Genomic DNA, 26,379 nt, shown 5'->3' with positions numbered 1-26,379 from the left:
CTTACAGCACCTGGTATTCATTGGTGGTGTCCCATCCAAGTACTAACTGACCCTTGCTTAGCTTCTGTGATCAAACAGGATCTGGTGCCTTTGTGGTATTTTAGTCCCTTACAGCAATTATTTTACAAATGCTGCATGTCAGAATTTTTGCATGCAAAAAGATTTATGCATCATCTGAACATTCCTCCCTAATTATTTCAGACTTTTCCTATGTGACTAATTATACTGTGAAACACATCCCATCCACGTAACAAGGTGCTGTGCAATTGAGTTTTCTTCCTCCCACTCACAAGCTCTACTAACTAATGTTGCATTTACTGTCTCTGTTTACATGGGAACTGAAGAAATTTCAATAAATATTTGCAAAGAAATATCACGCTAAATTTCAGTGTTTTAATTGAACATATTGACTGACTACAATTTTTAAAAAAACAACCCAAAAGCATAACCAGACTGTTTGTATTTTAGATGGTTATATTTCTCTTCAACATAAAAAATAATAGAATGTCAATTAGCATTTTCATATTGACCAATTTATTTCTTTTTTCGTGTGACATGTTCAAGGGTAATTTCTAGAAGTTTTATTCATTAAGAACTCAAGGAAGAGAAAAAGATTAAGTAAAGCTAAAACAATTAGGTGTTAACATCCAACATTTTTTAATATTGTTCTGAATGCTTCATTCTAATTAAATAGTATCTTAATTCAATGGTTTATTGATTTTGTATAAGTACCTCTTTAAGGATGTGATGACTCTAACCAATAGTGTTAGGAAATGATATTAGTTTTTTTAAAGGATGTATGTCATCTCAGTTTTCTCATAGTGGGTGTTAACAATCCAAGGTTATGCTATGCAATTGGATGGTGTGCTATTGATTGTCTATAAATCTAATCTTACTGCTTGATACTCTCTTTAAATCTTCTCATGATCACTAAAAGCTTGAAATTATATCAAACTGTGCCCTGCAGCAGACATTGTTAATCTTTTAATGTCTTGTTAAATCCTACTACATTGATTCTGTGTTATTAGATTAAATTTAATAATTACTTTATTGATTAGTTTAAACTGTAACCTAGTCATTTAGTAGATAAATTTTGCCACAGTTTTGCTTTGTGCCACTATAACAAAGAAGTTCAGTATTTTGTTCAGTGAATACTTGGAAACAGTACATATTTAAGTACAGCCTTTGGTATGTCTGTATACATTATTTGTGTGTCTTAATAAAATGTTGAAACTGATATTGTTCAAGGTAGAGATTTGGGCTGAAAAAGAATTGAAAAGGTAGCTATATGGGGGAAATGCTTTTAAACTGTTTTTAGAAATAGTTAATCCAGATAGCTGAACTAGTTCTACTTCTTAACTTTTCCAGATGAGTAAGGGAAGAAAGATCAGATTAATACAGTTTGACACCACTTTGATTACCGTGTTTCAGTGCTATGGAATCCTGGGATTTGTAGTTTGTTGTGGCACTGGGGTTTGTAGTTTTTTTCTCTCACAGAGAAACCAAAATATCTATTCTGATTATAATGTTATAAGAGACTCCCTGTTTTTAATACCAGCTTTCCTCCAGCACTTATATAACATTTAACAGTCAGTTAATAGGAGTGAGGAATGTCACCGTAGACATTTCTGACTTTAAAATCTAGGATTTTATATTACAGTAACTTTCAGATCACTCACTTATATTAGAGATTCATACCTACTCTGAATTTAAGAAAAAATAAACAATAGTTGAACTATTGTTTCACTATTTTTGCTTGTTTTTACAATATTCTCTGATTTCATGATATAAGGAAATGCCCCTGTTTAATCATTTTTTAAAAAAATGTTATATTCATGAACTTTCATATACCTTTGAGAGATACATGTGTTTAATAAGAGGTCCACAAGTGATGCTAAGCACACATTTTAAGTCTCCCCTTATAGATTTTCACAAACTCCTACAGAAAGTAGAGGAGCAGAGTCTGGAAAAGTGTGGCATACCTCATAGCAGTAGAGTTTAAATACAGCTTTAAAGATGGGAAGCAATGTCTTTCTGTACAGAAACTAGCCTAAATCAAATTGGTAGTCCCAATTATAGTGCACCCATTAAGGCAATTGTATTTACATAGGATTTGATCATCTGAGTTGGAGCATTGATTCATTAACTCAGCAAGTCTACTCTAATTTGAATTAGCAATTGGACTTAAGCCACTCTGTTTACAAAGGAATTTATTGAATGTGCAGTATATATTAGAAAACAATTAAGAGTGACACCTTACATATAGACTGTGATGTCTTGTGGTTCAAATAGAAAGGTAAGAAGCCTAATAGTAATTCTATTTTAGTGTATCAAATGTATGTTCTTTCAAAACATAGTCTACCAAAGATTTAGAAAGGGACAAAACTATTTTCTGAGTTGTTGGACTTCTGTGTCTGTCTGTGCCAGCTTGCACATTATCTGACTAATTTACATAGACAGGGCTTGAAGTCTTCTTCGGACAAATGAATACGTCTTGAAAAATATTTCACAGAGCATTCCTCATGTGTAAATCAATGCTGAGCTATCTAATGGAGTGTAAAAATGCACTTACCAGTTCCACTGATTGTTTTGATACCTGTTTACATAAGAGCGTTTCTGCTAAGCTATATAGACACACTTACACCATTTCATCTAAATCTGCAGTAGTAAGAATACTGTGTGTTTAGAAAGAATGATAAACACCAGAGTTAATCCTACAAGATACAGTTTGTAAAATAATTAGGTTATGAACGATCAGAAACAGTTATGTCCTGCAACATTTGCCTTAACAGTATACCTTAGGGAAGTCATTGGATTTTGACTTTGAAGATACTTGTTTAGTGAATTATCTGGAATCATTAACAGTCTCTGAATGATTCTGAAATAATATTTCAGGAGAAACAAGTCTAAATTTGTGACAGCTTATTTCAAGAATGACTGAAAGCAAAGATCTGATATCTTTCTTTTTAATCTCTCAGGAAAATCAGGAGGATTTGCACAAGAGAACAGTACTATAGATTCTGGAGAACTTGATATAGGCCGAAGAGCAACACAAGAAGTTCCTCCAGGGATCTTCTGGAGGTCACAAGTCTTCATTGATCAGCCACAGTTCCTAAAATTCAATATCTCTCTTCAAAAAGATGCATTGATTGGAGTATATGGCCGAAAAGGCTTACCACCTTCGCATACTCAAGTAAGACCTGTTTTCAGTGAAAGCAAAAAATCAGTATTTGAAAACAATTGCTTTGCATCTTTGAAAATGTTATTTTTCTGCGTTTCACTGTTTTATATATAGTGTCAAAATAATAATGGTATTAGTACTTGTTAGATTACTTCTGAATGTAATTTGCACATTTAATCTCTGAAGCATGCAAAAAGTATTTGTTGATCACCAATACAGATTGTCACATATACTGTGAAGACAAAGGTAATTGCTTGTTCTTCTTGTATTTTCATTAGCCTGTTTTGGAAACTAGTTTAGCAGATACTGCTTGTATCTCTGTGCTCTTATAATAAATAAATAATTTAATTCCAGAAGCAAAATTCCCATCAGTAGATTTGACCAAAATTGATGGGTTCTCTAACTAAAATATGCTGACTGCAAGATCCGCAACCATGGCTGTAACACTGGAGAAAAGCCATCCACTGAGTAACTAAGAGCCATCAGCTGTTGATCATAGAACTACCCCCTCAGAAGTACTTTATATGTGTTTTGAAGCAAGATGGCTGTGAAAGGCGAATTAAGAACACATGTGGAAATTAAAAACAAAAGTATTGAAAGTGAAAGCTATGGGGAAGGATGGGGGGAAAATATGGAGAAATTAGGTGCTAGAAGATGTCTTTTCCAGGTGTGACTCAGTGACTGATAGTTTACCTGAAGTGCCTGGGTCTGCAAGGAACCATATAGAAGCACATCAACTGTCTGACTTGTTTCAAATCTAGAGCACACTGGTTCTAAAATCAAACCATCTTAGGTTTCCCTGGATCTTTTTCTTTACCCAAATGACAAAATAGACTAACCAGGAAAGTCTGCTACTTGTGAATACTTATTTAACAATAATGCAAAAACATATTAAACCATACATTGCATGTGTTTACTACAATAATACAATTGTAAACATCATTTGGAATAACAAAACTATATAAACTATCTGGGAAATGATCATACCCTAAACAATATTGAAAAGTAACAAAAATGTAAGGTATCCCATCTCTAAAACTTAACAAATCATCAAAGGAACAATCAGAAATGAATAATGTAATGTCTACAATTAAATTATAAGTCCATTTAAAGAAAGACCAAAGTAGACGATTTGGAAAGAGTGGCCCCTGTCCACTCCAGCCCTCAGTCACAGCAGGACCATTGTAACCACATAGCCAACTTCCAAAGTGAGCCGCTGCCACAGTCTCGAACAGGCCACTAGCAGATGCGGATTTAATCTGCTCCTTGGGCCGACTCTTGCCCTGTACGTGCAGCCTCAGAGCAGCTTCCAGCCACTTTGGGGGCATGTGTCATCTGAATGTCACGACCGTGAAGCGGCCAGAAACCACTTCTTTTAATGCATCTGTTTCGGACTGAAGATATAAGGTTAATGTAGTTTATGATGTAAGTTTTGCAGAACCCAAAGTCTGAAGATACTATGGCTCGAAAGAATCTTGGAAATAATTATTTTATAACATTAGGCTTAGAATCTAAAAGAACTTGAAGAGAGGGTTGTTTCCGGAATCTTTTAAAACTGTTTCAAGAGGTCTTCATCTGTCTCTGCCTTTATACTTCTTCTAGATTACTCATGTTTAATTCTGTAATGTTATTGTAGTAAACACATGCAATTTTTGGTTTAAGAAGGTTTTGCATTATCATTAAATAAGTATTCACAAGTATCAGACTTTCCTTTACCTATCAGTTTTTTTCTTGAGGAAAGAAAATAGGTGACATGTCTGTTTCCATGTTTCTCACAAGTGGTTAAGGGAAGTGATTAATGTCTTTTTACAATAAGCCAAAGTCCCCACGCAGGTAAAGGAAGTTATGGTAAGACCTCTTTTGGGGGGTGGGGGACTTCCCTGGATCCCACAATACTAGATAACTACAGGCTGGTCTCCAGCATCTTATTTTTGGGCAAGGTACAGGAGTGTGTGGTGGCTTTTCAACTTCAGGGGTTTCCTGGATGAGGCAGATTACCTTGATCCATTTAAGTCTGCTTTCAGACCTGGTTATGAGTCAGAGACAGTTTTGGTCGCCTTGGTGGATGACCTGTGCAGGGAACTGGACAGGGGGAATGTGTCCCTGTTGGTTGTGCTGGACTTCTCAGCGGCTTCTAATATCATCATCCATGATATCCTTCTTCCATTCTTTCCTGGAGGGTGCTCTCAGAGGGTCGTGATGGGAAAATCTTATTTGTCTCCCTGGCCCATGAGGTCCCTCGGGTTCAGTCCCATCCCCTAGGCTATTTAACACCTACAGTACATGAAACCAGCTGTATTACTTCTTTCCACCTAATTCCAGTTAAGCTGTTCCTTTGCTAAACTGGTGTCTGGCCACTGTAAAGGACTGGATGAGGACAAACAAATTTAAATTTAATCTAGACAAGACATAGTCCCAAAGCAGACGAGCAGCAAGAAGAAGTCGGCCAGGGACCGTGATGACCTCACAGCCTATTCAACAAGCTGCCACGGCAGTCCCAAATGGGCAACCGCCAGGAGCAGATTAAATCTGCTCCTTTTTCTGGAAGCTTCAGGCCACCTTTGGAGGCCTCAGAACAGCTTCCAGCCACTTTGGAATGTGCATCATCTGACTGCCACACCCTCATGTGACCAGAAGCCATTTCTTTTGGCCCATCTGTTTTGGGCCATAGATGCTCCTGGTCAGTTAAAAGACAGATCTGGGAATCGGGATTCAGCCTATGTTAGATGGGGTTACACTCCCCCTGAAAACACAAGTTTGCAGTTCGGAAGTACTGCTAGATTCAGCACTTGGCGTGGAGGCCCAGATCCCAGTGGTGACCAGGAGTGCTTTTACAGAGTTAAAACTAGTGCGCCAAATGCACCCATTCCTGGAGAATTTGAGTCTGGCCATGATCCATGCCTTGGTTGCATCCTGTTTTGATTACTGCAATGTTCTCTATATTAGGATTGCCTTTGAAAAGAGCTTAGAAACATCAGCTGGCCCAATGAGCTGCAGCCAGATTATTTATTGGGACTCAATGCAGGGAGGATACATCTCACCTGTTGCAACAGCTGCACTAACTGCCTGTCTATTTCAGGGCACAATTCAAAGTGCTCATTTTGACCTATGCAGCTCTATGTCTATGCCACTTCAGTCTAGGTTGTTTGAAGGACTGTATCTTCCTGTATGGGCCCATTAGGGTTTTAAAATAATCTAGAAAGGCTCTTTTCTTGATTACACCACTTTCTCAGGCAACTTTGGTGGGAACAAGAGAGAGGGCCTTCTCAGTAGTTGCACCCAGACTTTGGAACTCCCTCCCCAGAGAAGCCAGGATGGTAGACTCATTGCCGTTAAAGTGGTGTCAGACTGCATTATTTCTGCAGTGTGGCTACACCCCTTGCTATTTTAATAAGAACCAGTGGCTCAGGGGGATAGTAAACTGTAAACTATGGAACATCAGACTGCAGCTAGAAGTTCATATTAGTGGCAGCATAGTCTTCATTCATTTTTATTCAGAAGTCAATCCCACTGTATTCAATGATATTTAGTTTGCAGGATTGCAACCTGGAATTTTCCTGCACACCCACATCTCCTGCATAGTAAACAAGTCTATCAGGGAGAAACTAGAATTAATCTTCCTGTCATACTTTAGATAAGAGTTAATTAATTGATTGATTGATTTGAGAAGAGCTATCAGGTAGGGAAAATCTTCATCTCAAACCTGCAGTCTGAAGTTAAATCTAGATTCAGGTTTACAACTGGAGAGAAACCTATGCCCCTAAATGTATCTGTGTTTGCTGAGAGACATTTCCTACCTAACATATTAAAGACTACTTTAAGATCTCCAAAAGTCATATGCAACGCTATTACTTTTATGTAACTTTTTGAGCAAATGGTCTAAAATAGTACATACATCTCCTTTTCTTCCTTCCCCTTTTGGAAACCTGCTATAGGGATAAGTTCTATTTCTCCTTTGATGGAACATGGAAAGTCCACTTAGCCCTATCTTCCACAGTTGCTCTATTAGTCCCCAATAGTTACAGAACCTTTTCTTCAATTTCTTTGATAAAATCCAACACACCAGGTATTAAGCCATGTGTTATACAGTATCGTTAGTAAAATACCATAGAACAGCTGTTCAGAATATGCAGTTCAGAAACTTTCTCTCTCTCTCTCTCTCTCTCTCTCTCTCTCTCTGTGTGTGTGTGTATATACACACATACACAGTCACATATTGTGTTTTTATTCAAATTATATATAGTTACTCCCCTATTTTCTTTCTTTAGAAGTAAAGGGGGGGGGGTTCTTTTATTTTCAGTTACATTATTAGGAGTTTAATATATTCCTTAATTTCAAAAGTAAGATTTTATAGATTATTCCAAAGTGTTCCAACTATAAAGTTCTAGGTTCATTTAATAACAAAAACAGCCCCATGTCAGTAGATATTCAATGGGGAAGATCTCACATATAAATAGAGAAAACATTGCTAAAATGCCTTTGACAAGCAGTTTGTAGTGAGGAACAGTGTAGTGTCAAACATATATTGTTATTAAAAAGTGGTTGTGATGATGATGATACATGGGGTATTGTTATCATCATCACTTTTTACTAACAGTACATGTCTAACACAACCTCTGTGATTTTTTTTTATTCCACAATATGCATTTAAAAAAAGAAATCACATTATTTTTTTTCTAAGCAGGCTTACATGGCTGTTACTATACTTTTTGGTATAGTATCATTAGAAATTATCATTTGCATATTTTCCCTGTTATGTAACTATATTCCCCAGTGTGACAGGATGATTATGTATTGTACTCTCTGCCTTTGTCAGAATAATCTTGGTTGTACTGTGCTCTGTTTTCTTAGGTATCATAAATAATTCAACCAGAAGTAATTGCTAGTGGCTGTCCATTCAAAAACATTCAATGGTAGTCTGCAAGTCTGTGTGACACTTCCTTAAAATGTCAGTTCCATTGCAACCAGCCAATCAATATATTTATTTAAAGAGGCTTTATGAGGTAACAAATGCCTTTGGTAGCTTAAAAGAAAAATGAAGGGTATGGAAGCTATGTGTGTATATCAAGTAAATAAGGAACACTTATCCATGGAATTGAAGCTTATTTACAAGATTTCCGCACATACTGATTTTTAAAAATATCTCTAGCACCCAGTCCTCCATCTCCAGAGTTTCCTTTCTGTCATTGAATTACTTCTTCATGTGAAAGACTGGCTAAAGTGTTTGGTTTTGAAGATGATGGAGGTCTAGCATGATCAGGTGTCCCACCAATGGAAAATGTAAGCTTCACAAGATACTTTCTTTTAATTAAATTTTTATTGACTTTTTATAATAAAACATACAAAGTCTGTAGAACAATCACAAAAACAACAACAACTAACTACAAGAGCCAAGGGCATGTATCTGATGAATAGTTGTTCTGCAGCAGAATATTGTAAAAATGTAGTTCTCAGTAAGAGCCAGAAAGTCTGTTTTATCAAGGTGTAGAGTGTCTATCCAAAAGTCCATTTGTGAAGCAGGAGGTTGGATCCGGTGGGAGTGATGATTAACTTAGTCAATATAGATCATCCAGTCTTCTTGAAATTTGTCAGTCCTTTTGTGGCCAATGGAAAACCTCATTGTAGCAGACAGTTTCTCCATCAACCTCATCCCAAACTCTAGACCTCCAGTTGTCAGTGGAGCAGTCACCTGACTTCCAACATTTGGCTACTTCTAATCTGGCAGCAGTAATAAGAAAAAAAAATCAGTTTCCTATGTTTCAAGTTAAAATTACTTTTAACAAATATAGAAAGCCAAAGGAAAATTGGACAGAAATTTACGGTTTGATCAGTGATAGATGAAATTTGATAGAGAACTGCATCCACGCCATACGTGGGCGCACTATACACGGCTTTCAGCATACGCTGAAAGCCGCAAGGGAGCCTGCAGGAGCGTGCAGGGCGCAAGCAGCGGCGCATCCCATTAAATTTAATGGGCTCACGCCTGGGGCACATGCACGCCGTCGCTCCACCATGCCATGCATGAGCCCCATTACTTTCAGTGGGGCTCAATCATACACGGGGGGGTCCAGAACGGACCCCCCGTGTATAAAAAGGGCGCACTGTATAGTGTATTATATTATCAGCTAGATTTTTATTGTGCTATTAAAAAGGAAATATAATAATGAACCAAACTGTGGGGCGATTGTTTCCTTGCTATTAATTGACATTTTCAGTGGGTGATAACCATGTGGCTATTTTTATGCTAATAGATGTGTCCCAAAGCTGATCTTGGTTGTTTTTAGTTCAGGAAACTGTACAGAATTTCCCATCTGTCTAACAGAATGCAGCAGAGAAAGTCTTTTCTTACTAGTGTACAGATCAAGTTGTTATCAGAAGTTTTATAGCAGTTGATACAGGACTGAGTATATAGTGCTTCAAAGAATAGCTGAAAAAGGAAATCAAGCATCCAGATTTTCATTTAGGAATATCTAAAGTGTTAAATCAACTATATGAACATTTAGTTTTCAGACAAGGCAACACTACATACTGTAAATGGATGATGCACAGATCATTGTTCCATTTCCCCCCACAGTACGACTTTGTGGAACTTTTGGATGGGAGCCGATTGATTGCAAGGGAACAGCGAAATCTCCTTGAATCGGAGCGAGCTGGTAGACAGGCAAGATCGATCAGTCTTCATGAAGCAGGTTTCATCCAGTATTTGGATGCTGGGATCTGGCATCTTGCTTTTTACAATGATGGGAAGAATCCAGAACAAGTGTCTTTTAATACTATTGTCATAGGTAAGTATACTATTCCTACAGTTCATGAACAATGCTGTGATTTCTTTTTCAAAAGGTTTTTTTCCCTCTCCTTGTGTATGCTACCGGTAAGTATTTTTACAGATAATTATCCACAGTTGATCAAAAGATGGCTTACTTGAAAGGTACTGAAGATGTTTGTGACATGTTAAGCTCTTCTGCGAAAGTAAAAACTTCTAATTGTTCTATTAAAATCTCTCTCTCTTTTTTTTTGTCCTACATTACTGAAGTAACTTTCCAAACCCTACAATTAAAATAAATTGAGCACTGTTTACTTTCTCAACAGCAGTAAATAAACTAGAAAGGCACACTTCTAGAAATATCTTAATTTTCTGCTATTTAGAAGTGACTTAAAGGAGAGCGCTCTGGGGCTTTTTGTTAAATGCTATGATTCGGCATGCTAGACTTTCTCTTCTTACGGTCTCTTTCAGAGTCTGTGGTGGAGTGCCCCCGCAATTGCCATGGAAACGGAGAGTGTGTATCAGGATCGTGCCATTGTTTTGCTGGATTTCTGGGCCCTGATTGTTCAAGAGGTATATAAACTGAATTCTTCTGAAGTCAATACAAATAAGGAGCAGAAACAGAAGTAGTTTACTAGACCAGCAATCAAAAGAAACTGAAGTACAACTTGTTGTCTAGATGTTCTTCTGCTATTAAGCTTGATTGAAAAGAATTGCGTTAAGTCTTCTGTCATGTTTTATTTCACAGCAGCCTGCCCAGTATTGTGCAGTGGAAACGGGCAGTACTCCAAAGGCCGCTGTCTGTGCTACAGTGGCTGGAAAGGTACAGAATGTGATGTGCCTACCACCCAGTGCATTGACCCTCAGTGTGGGGGTCGTGGGATTTGCATCATGGGCTCTTGTGCCTGCAACTCAGGATACAAAGGCGAAAATTGTGAAGAAGGTAAATATGTAAACATTTACTTAGGATTTAATGTCACAAATGCTTTGCGACAGCATTATACTCTACGCATAATGCCAAATAACTGCAGACATGACCACACTTTCAGTTTAATTGAAAGATGACTTTAATAGGCATATATCATTTGCATTCAGAAATTTTAAAGCATATTAAATGTAAGATTTGGAAAACATTTCTCAATCGTTAGATTTTAGTTATTCTAACTATTGAATGTGTAAATAGAATTTAATCTCTTGTCGTACGAGTATGATCTTGTTGATATCATCAAGCTGATACAAGTTAAGAAGAAAAAATGAAATGTTTAATGAATGATTCAGTACGTTTTCATATGATGGAAGAAATTGTTCGTGCATTGCATTTGTTGGCAGTTCCTTCATAAATTACATTCTTGATAATGCTGACTCAGGGTAAATGATATGTCATTTTTGTGTTTTGTACTTTACGATAGCTGATCTTCTCTACTGGAAAATAGTCACTTTTGTTGGACATTCTTATGAAGAAGAAAAGCACTAGTTTCCATTCTCAATCAAATTATTGATCTGAATGTACAAAGTAGTACAATTAAGTCTTTCAAATTAAATTTTCAGAAGGTTGACCCTACAAGTGTAACATTTTATTGAATCTAATTGCTAAATTAAATCCTGTCATCTAAGGCACATGAAAGTGAATTAAGAAAAAGAGTATGTAACTCATTTGTTTGCTAAACAGGGTAGGAGTATTAAACAACTGCCATAACATAGGAAACAGATCGGTAGAACAGGCCACAAAGAAACTTGTGCAGGATGGTCCAGATGAATGGTGTTTTGGTAGTAAATCTTTTTGAGCAAATTGTGTTTACTTCAGTTCAGTTAACTCTGGATGCTTTTGGACACTTCTGTAATTGCCTTCTGTAAAGGCAATTGTCCTTCCCTTTGGAATAACAGGGAGGGAAAATTCCTGTGCTAGTCCCAAGGTGACATAAAATCATTGTGGTTTAGTGGTTAAAGAAGCAGACCTGGGATTTGGGAGGTTGTGGTTTAAAACCCCATTGCAACTTGAAATTCAATTTGAGGTAGCCATTATCTCTCAACCTACCTTACAGGGTTGTAGTTAACAGGGTTGGAAATAACAAGGAAGAAACCTTTTCAACTGGTGGTCTTTGGGGAGGAGGGGCATGAGGTGGAAAACAAAAAATTGAAGTGACATCATGTCACTTCCATCTGTACCACATGCATTGGGTGTTGCAGCAATCAAAAAATGATCCTCATCTGCATGCCCCTTCCAATTAATTAAGTATCCTGTCTTAGTATATGATCATGGAAGCTAAGCAGAGTCACCAGTGGTTAGTAGACTCAGAAGAAGGAATTGGCAAAGCCACCTCTGAGTATGCCTTGCCTAAGAAAACCCTATGAAATTTATCGGGTTCCCACAAATCAACAGGAGACTTGAAAACAAATTTAATGTGTTTCTTGTAGTCACCGTAAGAATCTTGCCCTGAAACTGATGGAAGTCTGTTATATGAATATATAAGGGAAGTGTCAGTAATCTTAAGAACTGGCATAAATTCAACAGTGAAATGTATACAGTATTTTTACAGTGGAGTTGAAAGAAAAGAACAGACAAAAGCCAGGCTACTAGAAGCTGTTTTGGACCCAGAGGAATAGATTCCGGATGGCACTCCAAGTCATTCTTCCCTAGTCTGGAACTGATGAAGAATACCTACTGGCTACAGCACAATAGATTTCCCCATTGTTGTTAACCTGTAGATTATCCATTGGAACAAAACATTCTTGATAGTTATATACTTTTAGTTTAGATTTAAATAAAGTAATAGAAAAGTTCCTAGAGCAGCAAACAGCTCTCATCTTGTGGCCATGTTTGTGAGGGGAAGGATACAATAGAGTTAGAGGTGTTGCCTCCTGCCACCACCAGAGCTCAATAGAAATTCAAGATCTTGAAAATACTTTTTTTAAAAAATGAGAAAAGAAACCAACATGAAAGAAATAAACAGCTGATCAGAAAGTTGAACGAAGAAATTATATTTAAATTATGTGAGTATTTTTAATTAACTTTAAAGATTACTTGGGCTCTGCAATTTTCAAACTATAGGTTTCATAAGACAGTTTCAATTAAGCTGACTTTCAAAAGGAATATTCTTCATTTAACATTTGTATAGTTTTAAATGTAGTTTTAGAACAACAACAAAAACGTTGGGTCATCTGTAATTGTTTAAAGTGGGAGCTGGGTAATTTCCATAGGCCTGCAAAGCAATTTTCTACCCTTGTTACTATCTGGAGTCAAAGAAAGAGACCCAAAGACGTTGACATCAAAACCAAAATGGGGATAAAACAAAACAAACTCGAAGTCTGGTTTTGAATAACAAATTGTTTAAAATGTTAAAGGGCAGAGCACTGCTCCTGAAGGCTTCCAGGATATGCAATTAACCCTGCTTTTGACAAAAAGGGGTCAGTATGGAAGTCTGGAGGGAGGCAGGAGCTTCAAACACACCACATTTTGCTCACCTTTGCATTTAAATTTCCCCCTTGTGACAATTTTAGTGCAATTTCAGTGCAGATGCATGCATTCAGCTAACAGTCAGCATTGAAAAAGGGTGGCTCTTATTGAAGCTTATAGCTTGACCAGATAATCATTTTCGTAATTAGAAATTTAGTAAATATTACTCAGTTAACAAAACCTTTTATGTAACCCATGGATTTTAAAATTCAGGGTTATTTTTAATAATGGTCAGAGAAAATGACTGTCATTAGTGAGGGAAATTGGAACATTGGGAAGTGGAACATAAAATTTGGATAACAACTTTAAAAAATAATAATTTTCCTTTAGCTATGAGTAGAATGTGTAGTGAAAGAAAGTATATTTTCTTGAGCCCCTGTGAAGAAAGGTGGGATACAAATGGTACTGATAAAATAAAGTGAGGAGGCCAAAGTTTGGTCCCCTCAGGGGAAAATAGAGGTTTTGCACCTGACACTTGGAGAATACAGCATTTTGACACATTCCCTGAGTTGTTACTTGAAGGAACACTATCAGCAGTGTTGCTGCACCTGCAGAGCTCAAAGCCTCTTCATGATCATTGAAGAACAGATTGGGTTCCCAAAAGCAAATCACCTTTGATCATTGCTTTGTCTTTAATAATCTCATTAAAAATATATTCAAGGATCATGAAACATCCAGGCAGCCTGTGCAGATGTGACTGTTACCTTCAACATATTTGACAGGAACAAATTGTGGTTAAAATTAGGGCATACCAATATTGAAAGATGACTGTTTATCATAATTAGGAAATTCTGTAAATCACTATTATTAAAGTCAGAGTGGGCACTGTAGTTTCCTGCTTGAGATGATTACCATCACAAGAATAATGAAATGTTTCTTATCTCCTTTTTATTCATTGACTTGGAGCTGCATAGGATAACAACATAATTTTTCTTGTATCCATGTGTGTGTACCTTCAAGTCATCTCTCAGCTTATGGCAACCATATTTTTTCTTAGTCAAGGAATCGGATCATAGAATTGGAAGAAACTTCAAGGGCCATCAAGTCTAACCGCCTGATGTACAGGAATACACAAAGTACCCCTGACAAATGGGTATCCAATCTCTGTTTGAACTTGAACTTCAAACTTTTATTTATAGCTTTACTACCCTGAACCTCTGTTTAAAAAACCTCAAAAGAAGGTGATTCTACCACTCTCAGAGGCAATGTATTCCACTGTCAATTAGCTCTTACTTTCAGGAATCACAGTCACAATCGCGCCACAGAAAGAACCCGTTTTTTGCGGGTTCTTTTTGCTGCTCAAGGGAGCTGCACAGTTTTGTCTGCTATGGCTCCCTCGCGTAGCAAACCAGGGCGCCAGGAGACCATCCTTTTTGGACGGTCTGTCCCATGCCTCTGACACAAATCTGTGTCATCATAGCTATATCTAACAATGACCCCCACTTTTCTACTAGGCAGCACCCCAATTCAAGGATATTCCACTGTGAGATGATGTCTACAGTGCTCTCCCAGCCATGGAGTGCTTCATGAACACAGAGTTCTGGCACAACTGCTTCTTTCAACATGTCATGCTACCAGAAAAGTGCTGCTGATGTCATTTCTCAGGGCCCCAATACATCATGCCTCAGAAACCCTTTGGTTGGGGCACTACCTGACTGAAAAATGTAAATTTTAAGTCATTAATATACATAAATATGAATCTCAATACTGTAGTTACAAGATTGTTAAGTTCACCTTACTCTCTCATAACTAATGAACAAAATGCCAGGTGACATTTATTGCTTACATTGACAACGTGTTTTTTTCTGTTCTTCACTCAGAGTCAGCTCCATTGATTATACATTTAACACATATTTATCTGAAGCAGATGTAAGGGCTATACAAATGGCCCCTAAGGGCCCCTTTCCTGGCTGGATTGGGGCCATGGCAACCTCATGCCACGGCCCTGATCTGGACTGGGGAGCTCAAAAAGGAGCTGCACAAGCTGTTCCTTTTTGCACCGACCAGAGGATGTCAGAACTGCAGTGCCGTGGCTCTATGGTGCCCCTTCGACGCTGTGTCATTTAGACACAGCGCTGGAGGTGCATCATGATGGCATGCACCAAAATAGTGCCATGGAGGTGGAGTTAGGGCAAACGTCATCAGGATGCTGTGCCCTGACTCCGTCCAAAGGCCGGCGCTTTCTGCCAGTCTGTATAGGGCCTTTGAAGGTGATATGTTAAAAACATACTCAGAGATGTTGTAACTTTGTTTTCCATCCACAGCAGAAAAAGACAAGGGAGGAGCAAGTGTCCTTTTTGTTACCATTCCTTTTTTAATTTGTCTTTAGGCTTACCTCTATGATTTTAATATCTAGCCACTTTATTTCTCAAGTGTGGGATATACATATACATTGATATTACTGTACATTATTCACCATAGTAATATAAATATGTTGAGAAGCTGCAGCATGTCCAAAGGAGGGGGACCAAAATGGTGAAAGGTCTGGAAACCATGCCCTATGAAGAGACTTATGGAGCTGGGTATGTTTAGCCTGAAGAAGAGAGGGTAAAGACGTGGTATGATTGCCTTGTTTAAATATTTGAAGGGGTGTCATATTGAGGATGGAGCAAGCCTGTTTTCGGTTGCTCCAGAGAATAGGATCCAGATTTAAACTACAGGAAAAGAGATTCCACCTCAACATTAGGAGGAATGTCCATACAGTAAGAGCTGTTTGACAGTCAAACAGACTCCCTTGGAGTGTGGTGCAGTCTCCTTTGGAGGTCTTTAAACAGAGGCTGGGTGGCCATCTGTCAGGGGTGCTTTGATTATATATTCCTGCAAGACAAGGGGTTGGACTGGATGGCCCTTGTCACTTCCAGCGCTATGATTCTATCTGTTTAGATACAAACATCTATAGCAGAGAGAGCAGGACAAACTGCCAAAGTAGTAACTTTGCCTCAAATTTTTTTTTTTTTGTTTTTTTCTAGAAAGAACTATCATAGTGAATGGGGAACTGTAAGAATTAGATATGAAATCTATAGATATTGGGCTCTTTGTACACATGAACTGGAGAAATGAAAGGGATTAGGATGAGGAATTTTAAACTTGACCTCTTGTTCTAAGCCATTAGAAGTAACTGCTTCTGTTATAATCTGGGTTTATCTAATTATTCTTTTTTAATGAATAATTATTATGTATTGCTTCATGATTTAAAGAACTTTCCTTTCTTTTTTAAAGAGAAGTAAAATACTGTACCATTATTGTGTTAGTGTGTCCTATTCTGCTGTCCTTGGCACAATCACAACTACCATATATACTCAACTATAAGTCGACTTCATGTATAAGTCGAGGTCAGGTTTTGGGGTAAAAAAATATGGATTTTGCCATGACCCATGGATAGGTCGAGGGTAAAAATGAGAGGCTCCTTCAGTGTGTGTATGTGTGAGTATGACAAGAGAGAGTCTCAGTGAGGCTTTTTTGCTTCGTAGTTTCAGCCTTTGTTTCAGCCAGATGCGCTGGTGGGAGAGGGGCTCTTAAACAGCAATATCAGTCAGTCACCCAGAACTCTTTCTGGGTGACTGACTGATATAATAAACTCCTCTCTGAACTGCATGGGAAAATCTGAAAGAGCTGCTATCATAGAATTATAGAATCATAGAGCTGGAAGAGACCGCAAGGGCCATCCAGTCCAAACCCCTGCCATGCAGGAAATCCAGATCAAAGCATCCCTGACAGATGGCCATCCAGCCTCCGTTTGAAGACCTCCAAGGAGGGAGACTCCACTACACTCCGAGGAAGTGTGTTCCACTGTCGAACAGCCCTTAATGTCAGGAAGTTCCTCCTAATGTTGAGGTGGAATCTCTTTTCCTGCAGCTTGTATCCATTGCTCCAGGTCCTAGTCCCTGGAGCAGCAGAAAACAAGCTTGCTCCCTCCTCAATATGACATCCCTTCAAATATTTAAACAGGGCTATCATATCACCTCTTAACCTTCTTTTATCCAGGCTAAACATACCCAGCTCCCTAAGTCGTTCCTCATAGGGCATGGTTTCCAGACCCTTCACCATTTTAGTCACCCTCCTTTGGACACGCTCCAGTTTCTCAATGTCCTTTTTGAATTGTGGCGCCCAGAACTGGACACATTATTCCAGGTGGGGCCTGACCAGAGCAGAATATAGTGGCACTATTACTTCCCTTGAAGTAATACTACTTCTATTGATGCAGCCTAAAATCACATTGGCCTTGTTAGCTGCCGCATCGCACTGCTGACTCATGTTCAACTTGTGGTCTACTTGGACTCCTAGATCCCTTTTACATGTTGTTTCCTTAAGCCAGGTGTCCCCATCCTATATCTGCATTTCATTTTTTCGCCTTAAGTGCAGTACTTTACATTTCTCCCTGTTGAAGTTCATTTTGTTAGCTGTGGCCCAGCTTTCTAGTCTATTCAGGTCATTTTGAATTTTGATCCTGTCCTCTGGAGTATTAGCTATTCCTTCTAATTTGGTGTCATCTGCAAATTTGATAAGTATGCCCCCAATTCTGTCATCCAAGTCATTGATAAAGATGTTGAACAGTACTGGGCCCAGGACAGAGCCCTGTGGGACCCCACTGGTCACTTCTCTCCAGGAATAAAAGGTGCCATTGTTGAGCACCCTTTGGGTTCGTCCGGTCAACCAATTACAAATCCACGTAACAGTTGCCTTGTCTAGCCCACATTTTACAAGCTTGTTTGAAATCAAGATATATTATATCCACAGCATTCCCTTCATCTAACAAGGTGGTAACTTTATCAAAGAATGAGATAAGATTTGTCTGGCATGACTTCTTTCTCTGAAACCCGTGTCGACTTTTTGTGATTATGGCATTGCTTTCTAGATGTTCACAGACTCTCTTTTTAATGATCTGCTCCAGAATCTTTCCTGGTATTGATGTCAGACTAACTGGACGATAATTGTTTGGATCCTCTTTCTTCCCCTTTTTGAACATAGGGACAACGTTTGCCCTCCTCCAGTCTGCTGGGACTTCTGTTCTCCAGGAGTTTTCAAAGATTATTGCCAATGGCTCCGATATTACATTTGCCAGTTCTTTTAATACCCTTGGATGTAGTTCATCTGGTCCTGGAGACTTAAATTCATTTAGGTTAAACAAGTATTCCTGTACTATCTCTTTACTTATTTTGTGCTGGAATACCCTTATTCTGTCCTCTGCTCCATTATCCTCAGGTTGAGCACCCTTTGCCTTTTCTGAGAAGACTGAGGCAAAAAAAGTGTTGAGTAATTCTGCCTTTTCTCTGTCTTCTGTTAGCATTTTGCCATCTTCTCCACGCAGTGACCCTACCGTTTCCTTCTTCTTCCTTTTGCTGTGGACATATCCATAAAAGTCCTTTTTGTTGTTCTTAACCTCTCTAACAAGCCTTAGTTCATTCTGTGCTTTAGCTTTTCTGATCTTATCTCTACACATACTAGCTATTTGTTTGAATTCCTCTTTGGTGATTTCCCCATTTTTCCATTTCTTATACATGTTCCGTTTAAAATTTAGCTGAGTTGAAAGTTCCTTGGTCATCCATCCTGGGTTCTTGCGACACCTCCCGTTTTTCTTTCTCACTGGAACTGTTTTAATTTGTGCCTTCAGTATCTCCCTTTTGAGAAACTCCCATCCATCTTGAACTCCCTTCTCTTTTAGTATTTCTGACCATGGGATCACCCCCAGTATTTCTCTAAGTTTACTGAAATCAGCTTTCCTAACGTCTAGAATGTGTGTCTGACTATGCCTGGCTTCTCCTTTCCACTGTATAACAAACTCCAGGTGAACATAGTCACTTCCACCTAAGGATCCCACCACTTGCACTTCATTAACCAAGTCATCCTTGTTGGTTAGGATCAGATCTAAAATAGCTGACCCCCTTGTTGCCTCATCCACCTTTTGGACAATGAAATTGTCTTCAAGGCAAGTGAGGAATTTACTAGACCTTGAGGATTTGGCTGAGTTTGACTTCCAACAAATATCAGGGTAGTTGAAGTCACCCATCACTACTACATCTCTCCTTTCAGAGTGTGTGGTCATCTGGTCTAGAAAGGCATCATCCAATTCCTCCGTCTGACTTGGAGATCTGTAGTAGACTCCCACAATAACATCCTTGTTGTTTCCCTGCCCTTTAATTTTTATCCAGATGCTCTCCACCTGGCTTCCAGGATTGATGTCCTGGATCTCTTCACTGGTGTAAATGTCCATGACATTTAGGGCTATTCCTCCTCCTTTCCTGTTTCGCCTGCTTCTCTTAAAAATGTTATATCCTTCTATTTCTACATTCCAGTTATGAGATTCATCCCACCAGGTTTCAGTGAGGCCAATTATATCATATTTGCTTTGTTGCACTAGGATTTTGAGTTCATCTTGCTTATTTCCCATGCTCTGTGCATTAGTGTAGAGACATTCAAGACCATGTGTTCCCTTTACTTGCTGCCTGTGCAAACATTTTTGCCTCCAACTGTTGGGTCCTTGCACTGTTTGCCTTGTTCCCTCTATGACAGTTTGACTATTTTTTCCAGCCCTTTTGCCTTCCAGAATACTGTTTCCCTACCCTACATATCACATTACCATAGTGACCCATAAATATGTCGACCTGGGATTTTGGAGTCATTTTTGGGAATAAATTTTTAAACTTATATGGTAGTCTTTTTTCTAGTGTTTCTGATTTGTATATGGATGTGTTTCGCGGTTGATCAGATTTGATATTTGCTGTTGTTGCTGTTGATTCTGTTAAAGCAAATGGTCTAGGACTGAAAGTTTATTATTTTTATCAATTGTTTTTATTTCAGGGCTTAATGAAGACATTATGACAGATCTTAGTGCCGATCTATTTGGGTCCAACTTATAGTATAGATTCATAATGATACTCTACTCATGTGCAATATATTGTATAGACTTATTCATGGATAATGATGATGCAAAACTATCTTCCTATTTCAGCTGATTGTTTAGATCCAGCCTGTTCAAATCATGGTGTGTGTATCCATGGAGAATGTCACTGTAATCCAGGATGGGGTGGTAACAACTGTGAAATACTGAAGACTATGTGTCCAGACCAGTGCTCTGGACATGGCACATACCTTCAAGAAAGTGGCACATGTACTTGTGACCCTAACTGGACAGGACCTGACTGTTCCAATGGTAAGAGGTTTTTTCTTTAAAAAAAAAACTTTCATTTTAACTTCAGCAAATCTTCTTGCTTTATCTTAAAAGAGCTCCAAGTCAATATGGAGCAACTTTACAATATTATGTCATGTTCTATTGAACAGTTTATAAGAACCAGTATAGCCCAAGCCTACAGCCAGTTCAAACAAAATTTACAAAAATGCATCATTTCAGTTGACACTACAGCACAATTTAGTGAATGACAGAGGGTCCAGACATTGCATAATACTGCCAGCCCATGATAAATGAGGAAGAATGCCCACTTCAAGTCATGAATGCCTGATTATGTGATACGTGGATAAAGAAAAGTTTGTCTTATAGCACATACTGTTGAAGGTTTTGTATCAAGCAAACTTTAGCATACTCATTAAAGCATTGTCCTTTCAAGGTACAAATCAGGATTGTACTCATTCACATTTTGGTAGTGCATCTCTACTGAGGACAGGGATGCTCTATGGAGAAAAAAAGAACATAATACAGGAACAAGAATAAATAAAAAGACACTGGAGGCAATACATAGAAGAGTTATACAAAAGAGATGAATGAATGATATTTGGAATGAGGAGCCATATGAAGATGAACCTCAAATTCTAAGAAGTGAAATGGAATCTGCAATAAAGGAAATGGGAAAAAATAAATCACTGGGAACAGATGATATCCCAGTCGAACTGCTACAATGCCTACAGACAAATGCAACTTCAGTGCTAACTGAAATATGTACACAAATATGGAAAACAAAGCAGTGGCCAACAGACTGGAAATGCTCAATATACATACCAATCCACAAAAAAGGAAATATAAAAGACTGCAGCAACTGTAGGACAATAACACTAATCTCACATGCAAGCAAACTAATGCTCAGAATTCTGCAGCACAGACTCCAACCATACATGGAGAGAGAAATTCCAGAGGTGCAAGCAGGATTCAGAAAAGGAAGGGGCACTGGGGACCACATTGCAAACATACGATGGCTAATGGAGCGCACCAAAGAATTCAAAAAAAGAATTAGCATGTGTTACAGCAAAATATTTGATTATATAGATCATGAAAAACTATGGAAGGCACTCAAAAACATGGGAATGCCACTACATCTGATAGTCCTAATGAGGTATCTGTAGCAAGGACAAGAGGCCACAGTCAGAACAAAATTCGGGGAAACAAAGTGGTTCCCAATAAGCAAAGGAGTCAGACAAAGCTGCTGAGATGGCTAGCCACAAGGAGGAGGACTCGGCTCCTCAGGTGCAGAAGGAACCTGAGGCTGTGCCAGGCCCCAGTTCTGCCCTGCCAGGTCCCAGCTCTGCTCTCCCAGCCCCAGTGGATTTGGCTCAGCCAGACGCTAGCTTTGTGGGATCTCCTCCAGTGGAGCCTGGGGCTCAGCAGCCCAGCCTTGCCCCAGTAGAAGTGCCAGACCTGGGAGACACAGAGTAGCAGAGCATTGAGGTTCCTACCTTTAGCCAGAGGAGATCAGAAAGGGCATGCTTTCTACGTTCCAAGAGACTTGCTGATAAACGCTCATTAGGCAATCAGCAGCTGTGATAAAGGAGCTAGATATAAGACACTGGCAGACGATGAGCTCTCTTGCCAGAGACTATTAGTTCTCATTAGTGAATGCTGCTTGATCTGACTCCTAGCTTCCTAGACCCTTGACTGCCTTGGAATCCTTGACCTCAGACCGGACAGTTTGACCAACCCTCTGGCACTATTGACCTCGGACTGGACTGGTAGTATTGCTCTCTGTAATCCTGAACTTTGGACTGGCTAGTGGCTTATTCTATTGGATGTCGTTTGGCATTGTTGAGGAACTGCTTCTTGGCAGCTCACATGTTTACCTTTTGCCCAGCAGGCTCTTATCAGCCGTGTGAGTGTGTGTTGGGAGCATTCCCGGACAAAAGCTATCATAGGGTTTTCTTGGTAAGTTTCTTCAGAGTAGAGTTGCCATTGCCATCCTCTGAAGCTGAGAGAGTGTGACTTGCCCATAGTCATCTAGTGGATTTTTATGCTTGAGCAGGGAATAGAACCTTTATCGCCAAAGTTGTACCTATAGCAGCGTGCAAAAATGCCTCAGATGTTCACTTCTTTTGTGCTGAATGTGAAGAAGCAAGGGAGTTGAACAATGTAATGACTATGAGATTACTGTTGGGGCTATGTTGCACAGATCAAACCCATACACATATATTAATCTACTTTTTGCATACCCAAATAGAGCTTCAGAATTTGTGAAGCACCTCCATGGGCATGCAACAGATTCAACAGGTCATTCTTTTTACTAAGCAGTCTGAGGTAACTGCTTCAAAAATCACTGGAAGGTGGAAATTAATAAATTAGGTTTCTGATTATACTCTCGTTTTGGTATAGTAAATAAAAATGCCATTCTAAAAGGAACATCTTAAAAAGGAAGCTTCTAAAAGGGAACATAATGAACTGTTTTTGTTCTATCAGAAGATTTATGGTTTAAAAATTAGTTCTATCTTCATCAGTGGTTTGTCCATTAATTAGCCCTCCAATTCCACTTCAGTTAAATTAACTCTAATTAATAAGTTCATTACAAAGACTGGTGCACCTTGCTTAAAGCAAGTGTGTGAAAAGCTGATAAACACTTTCATGCTAATGAAAAATTGATTAGATTGAAGGGAAAAGGTGGGCCTCCCAGTACAAGGGTTGCAGTTCTGAAATTCTGAAGTTAATCAATCCATCTGAGACTCCATACTAAAAGAAAAACTAATTAAAAATAGAAAACATTATTTGAAAAGAGCTCTCTTGGCAAATGCATATTCTGGCACGTAAGGTGTCATCATTCTTTTGTATCTTTAATGTTCCTGAGCAGTTTAAAATAGAGCAGTGTCACGGTGGGAAAAGGATCCCTTTCAGCCTGTTTTGTTGAACTTTTCAGCATCTGCTACAAATAATTTTTGATCTGTGTTTTCAGGGTTGCGCCTCTATTTTGTAAGAATACTGGAAGTTGTATAATATGCTTATAAACCAGTGTTTGGCTGTACTAGCTTTTCTTCTCGGAGACTTAAACTGTATCCCTTAGGCTATGTTAACATGATGTTTTCCTCCTGATATTAGCTTTACAAGAAACTATATTCTCTCTTTGTTTTTTTAAGTAGGAGAGATGAGTGTAAATGGACTGGAATATTATTTCATACCTTGTATTCCTTTTGAAAATGAAATCTGTTGTGTAGCCTAGAAAACCCTTCATTAGTCTATCACTTACACTGTATTTTCAGAATAAGATTAAGAAGAAACTAAAGACTGTACTTGATTGGTTGACTAATATATTTATTATGTAAAACAGATTACTCATTGCTGCTTTACTACAAACCTGCAAAAAATGGAGAAAGAACCATCCCTTGTATTTAACAATTTGTCAGCACATCAACCGTGTACTGTTGTGTATAAATTAAGGCTGGTAACATCAAGAACATTTGTTTAATTAGAGATGGTACTAAGCAACATCATTTTACTATTATACATCTTGGGAAATATATCTTACTTGACTATAGAAACCTCCACATATGGAAAAGCTGAATTAAAGAAGTGATAAACTGTAGGCACTGCATGGTCTATCTGCTTCCCTCACTTGTACAGGGCAAATAAATTACACCTCTATTTCAGCTTCCCACAGTCTTTTTTTCATCATGGCAATAGTCACGCAGCCTTCCATCCTTCTGTAGGTTGGTAAAATGAGTACCCAGCTTCTTAAGGCAATGGGTTTACACACTGTAAACTGCTTAGGGAGTGCTAGTTCACTGATAAGCAGTATAGAAATGTACTTGCTATTGCTACTGCATAGCATTTTTGAAAAGAATGTAATTTTAGCAGGAGAAGATCCCAATATGATAAAGCCCTCCTAAGTGAAATTAGTAATATTAATTCACAAGATCCTAAGGACCAGTAGATTTCTAATACCCTTTCACTGAAAGGAAAAGATTAGTGTGCTCTCCAAGCATAGAGGTGGTCTTGAGATTGCAGGTTCATTATACTGTGATAAGTGGAAAAGTGGAGCAAAAGCTTTTGAGTGTTCCTCAGTACCCTTTCTTTGAATGATAGTGAGACTTATGTAGAGAAGTAGATACATAAAATATATCATTGATATTTTCTATATAAAGCGTGCTGGAAATCATAGAACTGAAACAGATAAAAGGTCTATTTAATCTGATTATTTTGATGGGAGGCATCCAGTAAGTAAAATATTGAAAGGAAAATGTAGTCTTTTACACTACGGTGTTGAATAACATCTGTTCCTGCCATTTCCCCTATAGTTCTTTTGGAATATTCTGCTGATTCTCATGTTTATAAGCATGCATAGTAACAGTTTTATCAAGAAGAGAAGTACTGTATGATCATGAAAATGTAATTTGAGATTAGCCAGAGCTAACTGAAGAAAATCTGTAGACAGGTGGATATCACTAAGTTTTCTGGACATAAAAATATACAATTAATTTAATGTTGAGAATGTTCCTTTTTCTCTATATAGAGCTTGAATTTGGAACTGGGCTGATTAATGTACCACCCGTATTCACCTCCTTCTTGTTTATTTCTAATACAGAAATCTGTTCTGTTGACTGTGGGACCCATGGTGTCTGCATGGGAGGAACATGTCGTTGTGAAGAAGGCTGGACTGGCCCATCCTGCAGCCAAAGAGCATGTCACCCTCGGTGTGCTGAACATGGAACATGTAAAGATGGAAAGTGTGAATGCAACCAAGGCTGGAATGGCGAGCACTGCACAATTGGTAAGTTAACTGTGCTTTAATATCCTTCTTCAAGACTGAACTGAAAAAGTCAGAGCTAGTGGCCTTGTCGGAATTAGAAATGTAGCACTTTGAAGCTTGCTTCTTCAAACAGAATATTTTTACTTGTCAGCTTGTGCAAAGAAATTGATATTTTAAAAAAAGAAATGATTATATACAGTAATGGGTTGTCAATCCTTTATGGATAGCTTGCCCTAGATAGGAGGGACAAAATTCCCTTTTGTATTTTCAGTAGTTTTCTCTGTAGATACCTTCTCTGACTCCAGTAGAAGAAGATACTATTTTTGTAGTGTTCATAATTCGTAGATAAATATCTTCATTTCTACAGGCTTTTCTATTTTTAGCTGGTAATAGTACATCTCATTTTAACTTTATTAGCAAAAAGGAAACCAAAGGTACTTTGTATGTGAACATGAAAGCTGAAATGTATGTACCAAGAAATTCACCAGCCTGAAATCATTTTTTGAGACTTGTTAGCAAATGCAATGTGTTAGACTAAAGACTGCCATACAGCTTCTATTTCAGTATTGACAAATGATAGAACCTATACATTACCTTCTAAACGACAATAATAGCAAAAAAGATGTTTATCTTTCCTACAGCACTGTCCAGTGTTCCTTCCAGAATTTGGTCTATGACCAAATAAACTTAGTCCACTGACAAGCTAAATCATAAACAGTCATTACAGTCCGCCTTTCCTTTCCACGGGGGATCCATTCCAGATCCCCCCCCCGCGTAAAGGAAAAAATGTGGATGTTCAAGCCCCATTCAAATGAATGGGGCTCCTGCCTATGGAGGTGTGGCGGCAGCACACAGGGCACTCGCCATGGGATCATGCACTATTGTTTCCTTCCGGCACACGCCTCCCTCACTTCCGTCACAGCTTCCAGCATATGCTGGAATCTGCGTAAAACGTGCCCTCGTATAACGCAGGTGCACTGTACATATCACAACAAGCAGAAATCAAGGAAGAATTCTATCAGAGATTCTTCACTTTTGTCTCCTTGGACTGTTACAGACTGCCAAAATAAAGCTGCTTCGGGTCTCTTTG

The 26,379-nt window shown here is 38.5% G+C and overlaps 1 protein-coding gene across 3 annotated transcripts in view; it reads left to right on the top strand.

Annotated features, from left to right (window-relative positions):
• TENM3 (teneurin transmembrane protein 3) overlaps nucleotides 1-26,379 on the top strand; it is a 1,412,274-nt gene that overhangs the window by 1,273,124 nt on the left and 112,771 nt on the right. For all 3 annotated transcript variants that reach the window (XM_042468494.1, XM_042468495.1, XM_042468496.1), the window contains 6 exons: nucleotides 2,979-3,193; nucleotides 9,756-9,966; nucleotides 10,416-10,517; nucleotides 10,693-10,887; nucleotides 20,348-20,548; nucleotides 25,125-25,310. In XM_042468494.1, the coding sequence (XP_042324428.1) occupies nucleotides 2,979-3,193; nucleotides 9,756-9,966; nucleotides 10,416-10,517; nucleotides 10,693-10,887; nucleotides 20,348-20,548; nucleotides 25,125-25,310 (1,110 nt within the window). The remainder of the gene's footprint in view (nucleotides 1-2,978; nucleotides 3,194-9,755; nucleotides 9,967-10,415; nucleotides 10,518-10,692; nucleotides 10,888-20,347; nucleotides 20,549-25,124; nucleotides 25,311-26,379) is intronic.

This window comes from Sceloporus undulatus, chromosome 5 (assembly GCF_019175285.1).
Source record: "Sceloporus undulatus isolate JIND9_A2432 ecotype Alabama chromosome 5, SceUnd_v1.1, whole genome shotgun sequence".
Classification (NCBI taxonomy): Eukaryota; Metazoa; Chordata; class Lepidosauria; order Squamata; family Phrynosomatidae; genus Sceloporus; species Sceloporus undulatus.
Note: the sequence above shows the minus strand (reverse complement) of the source record. Positions and strands in the feature narration are given on the sequence as shown.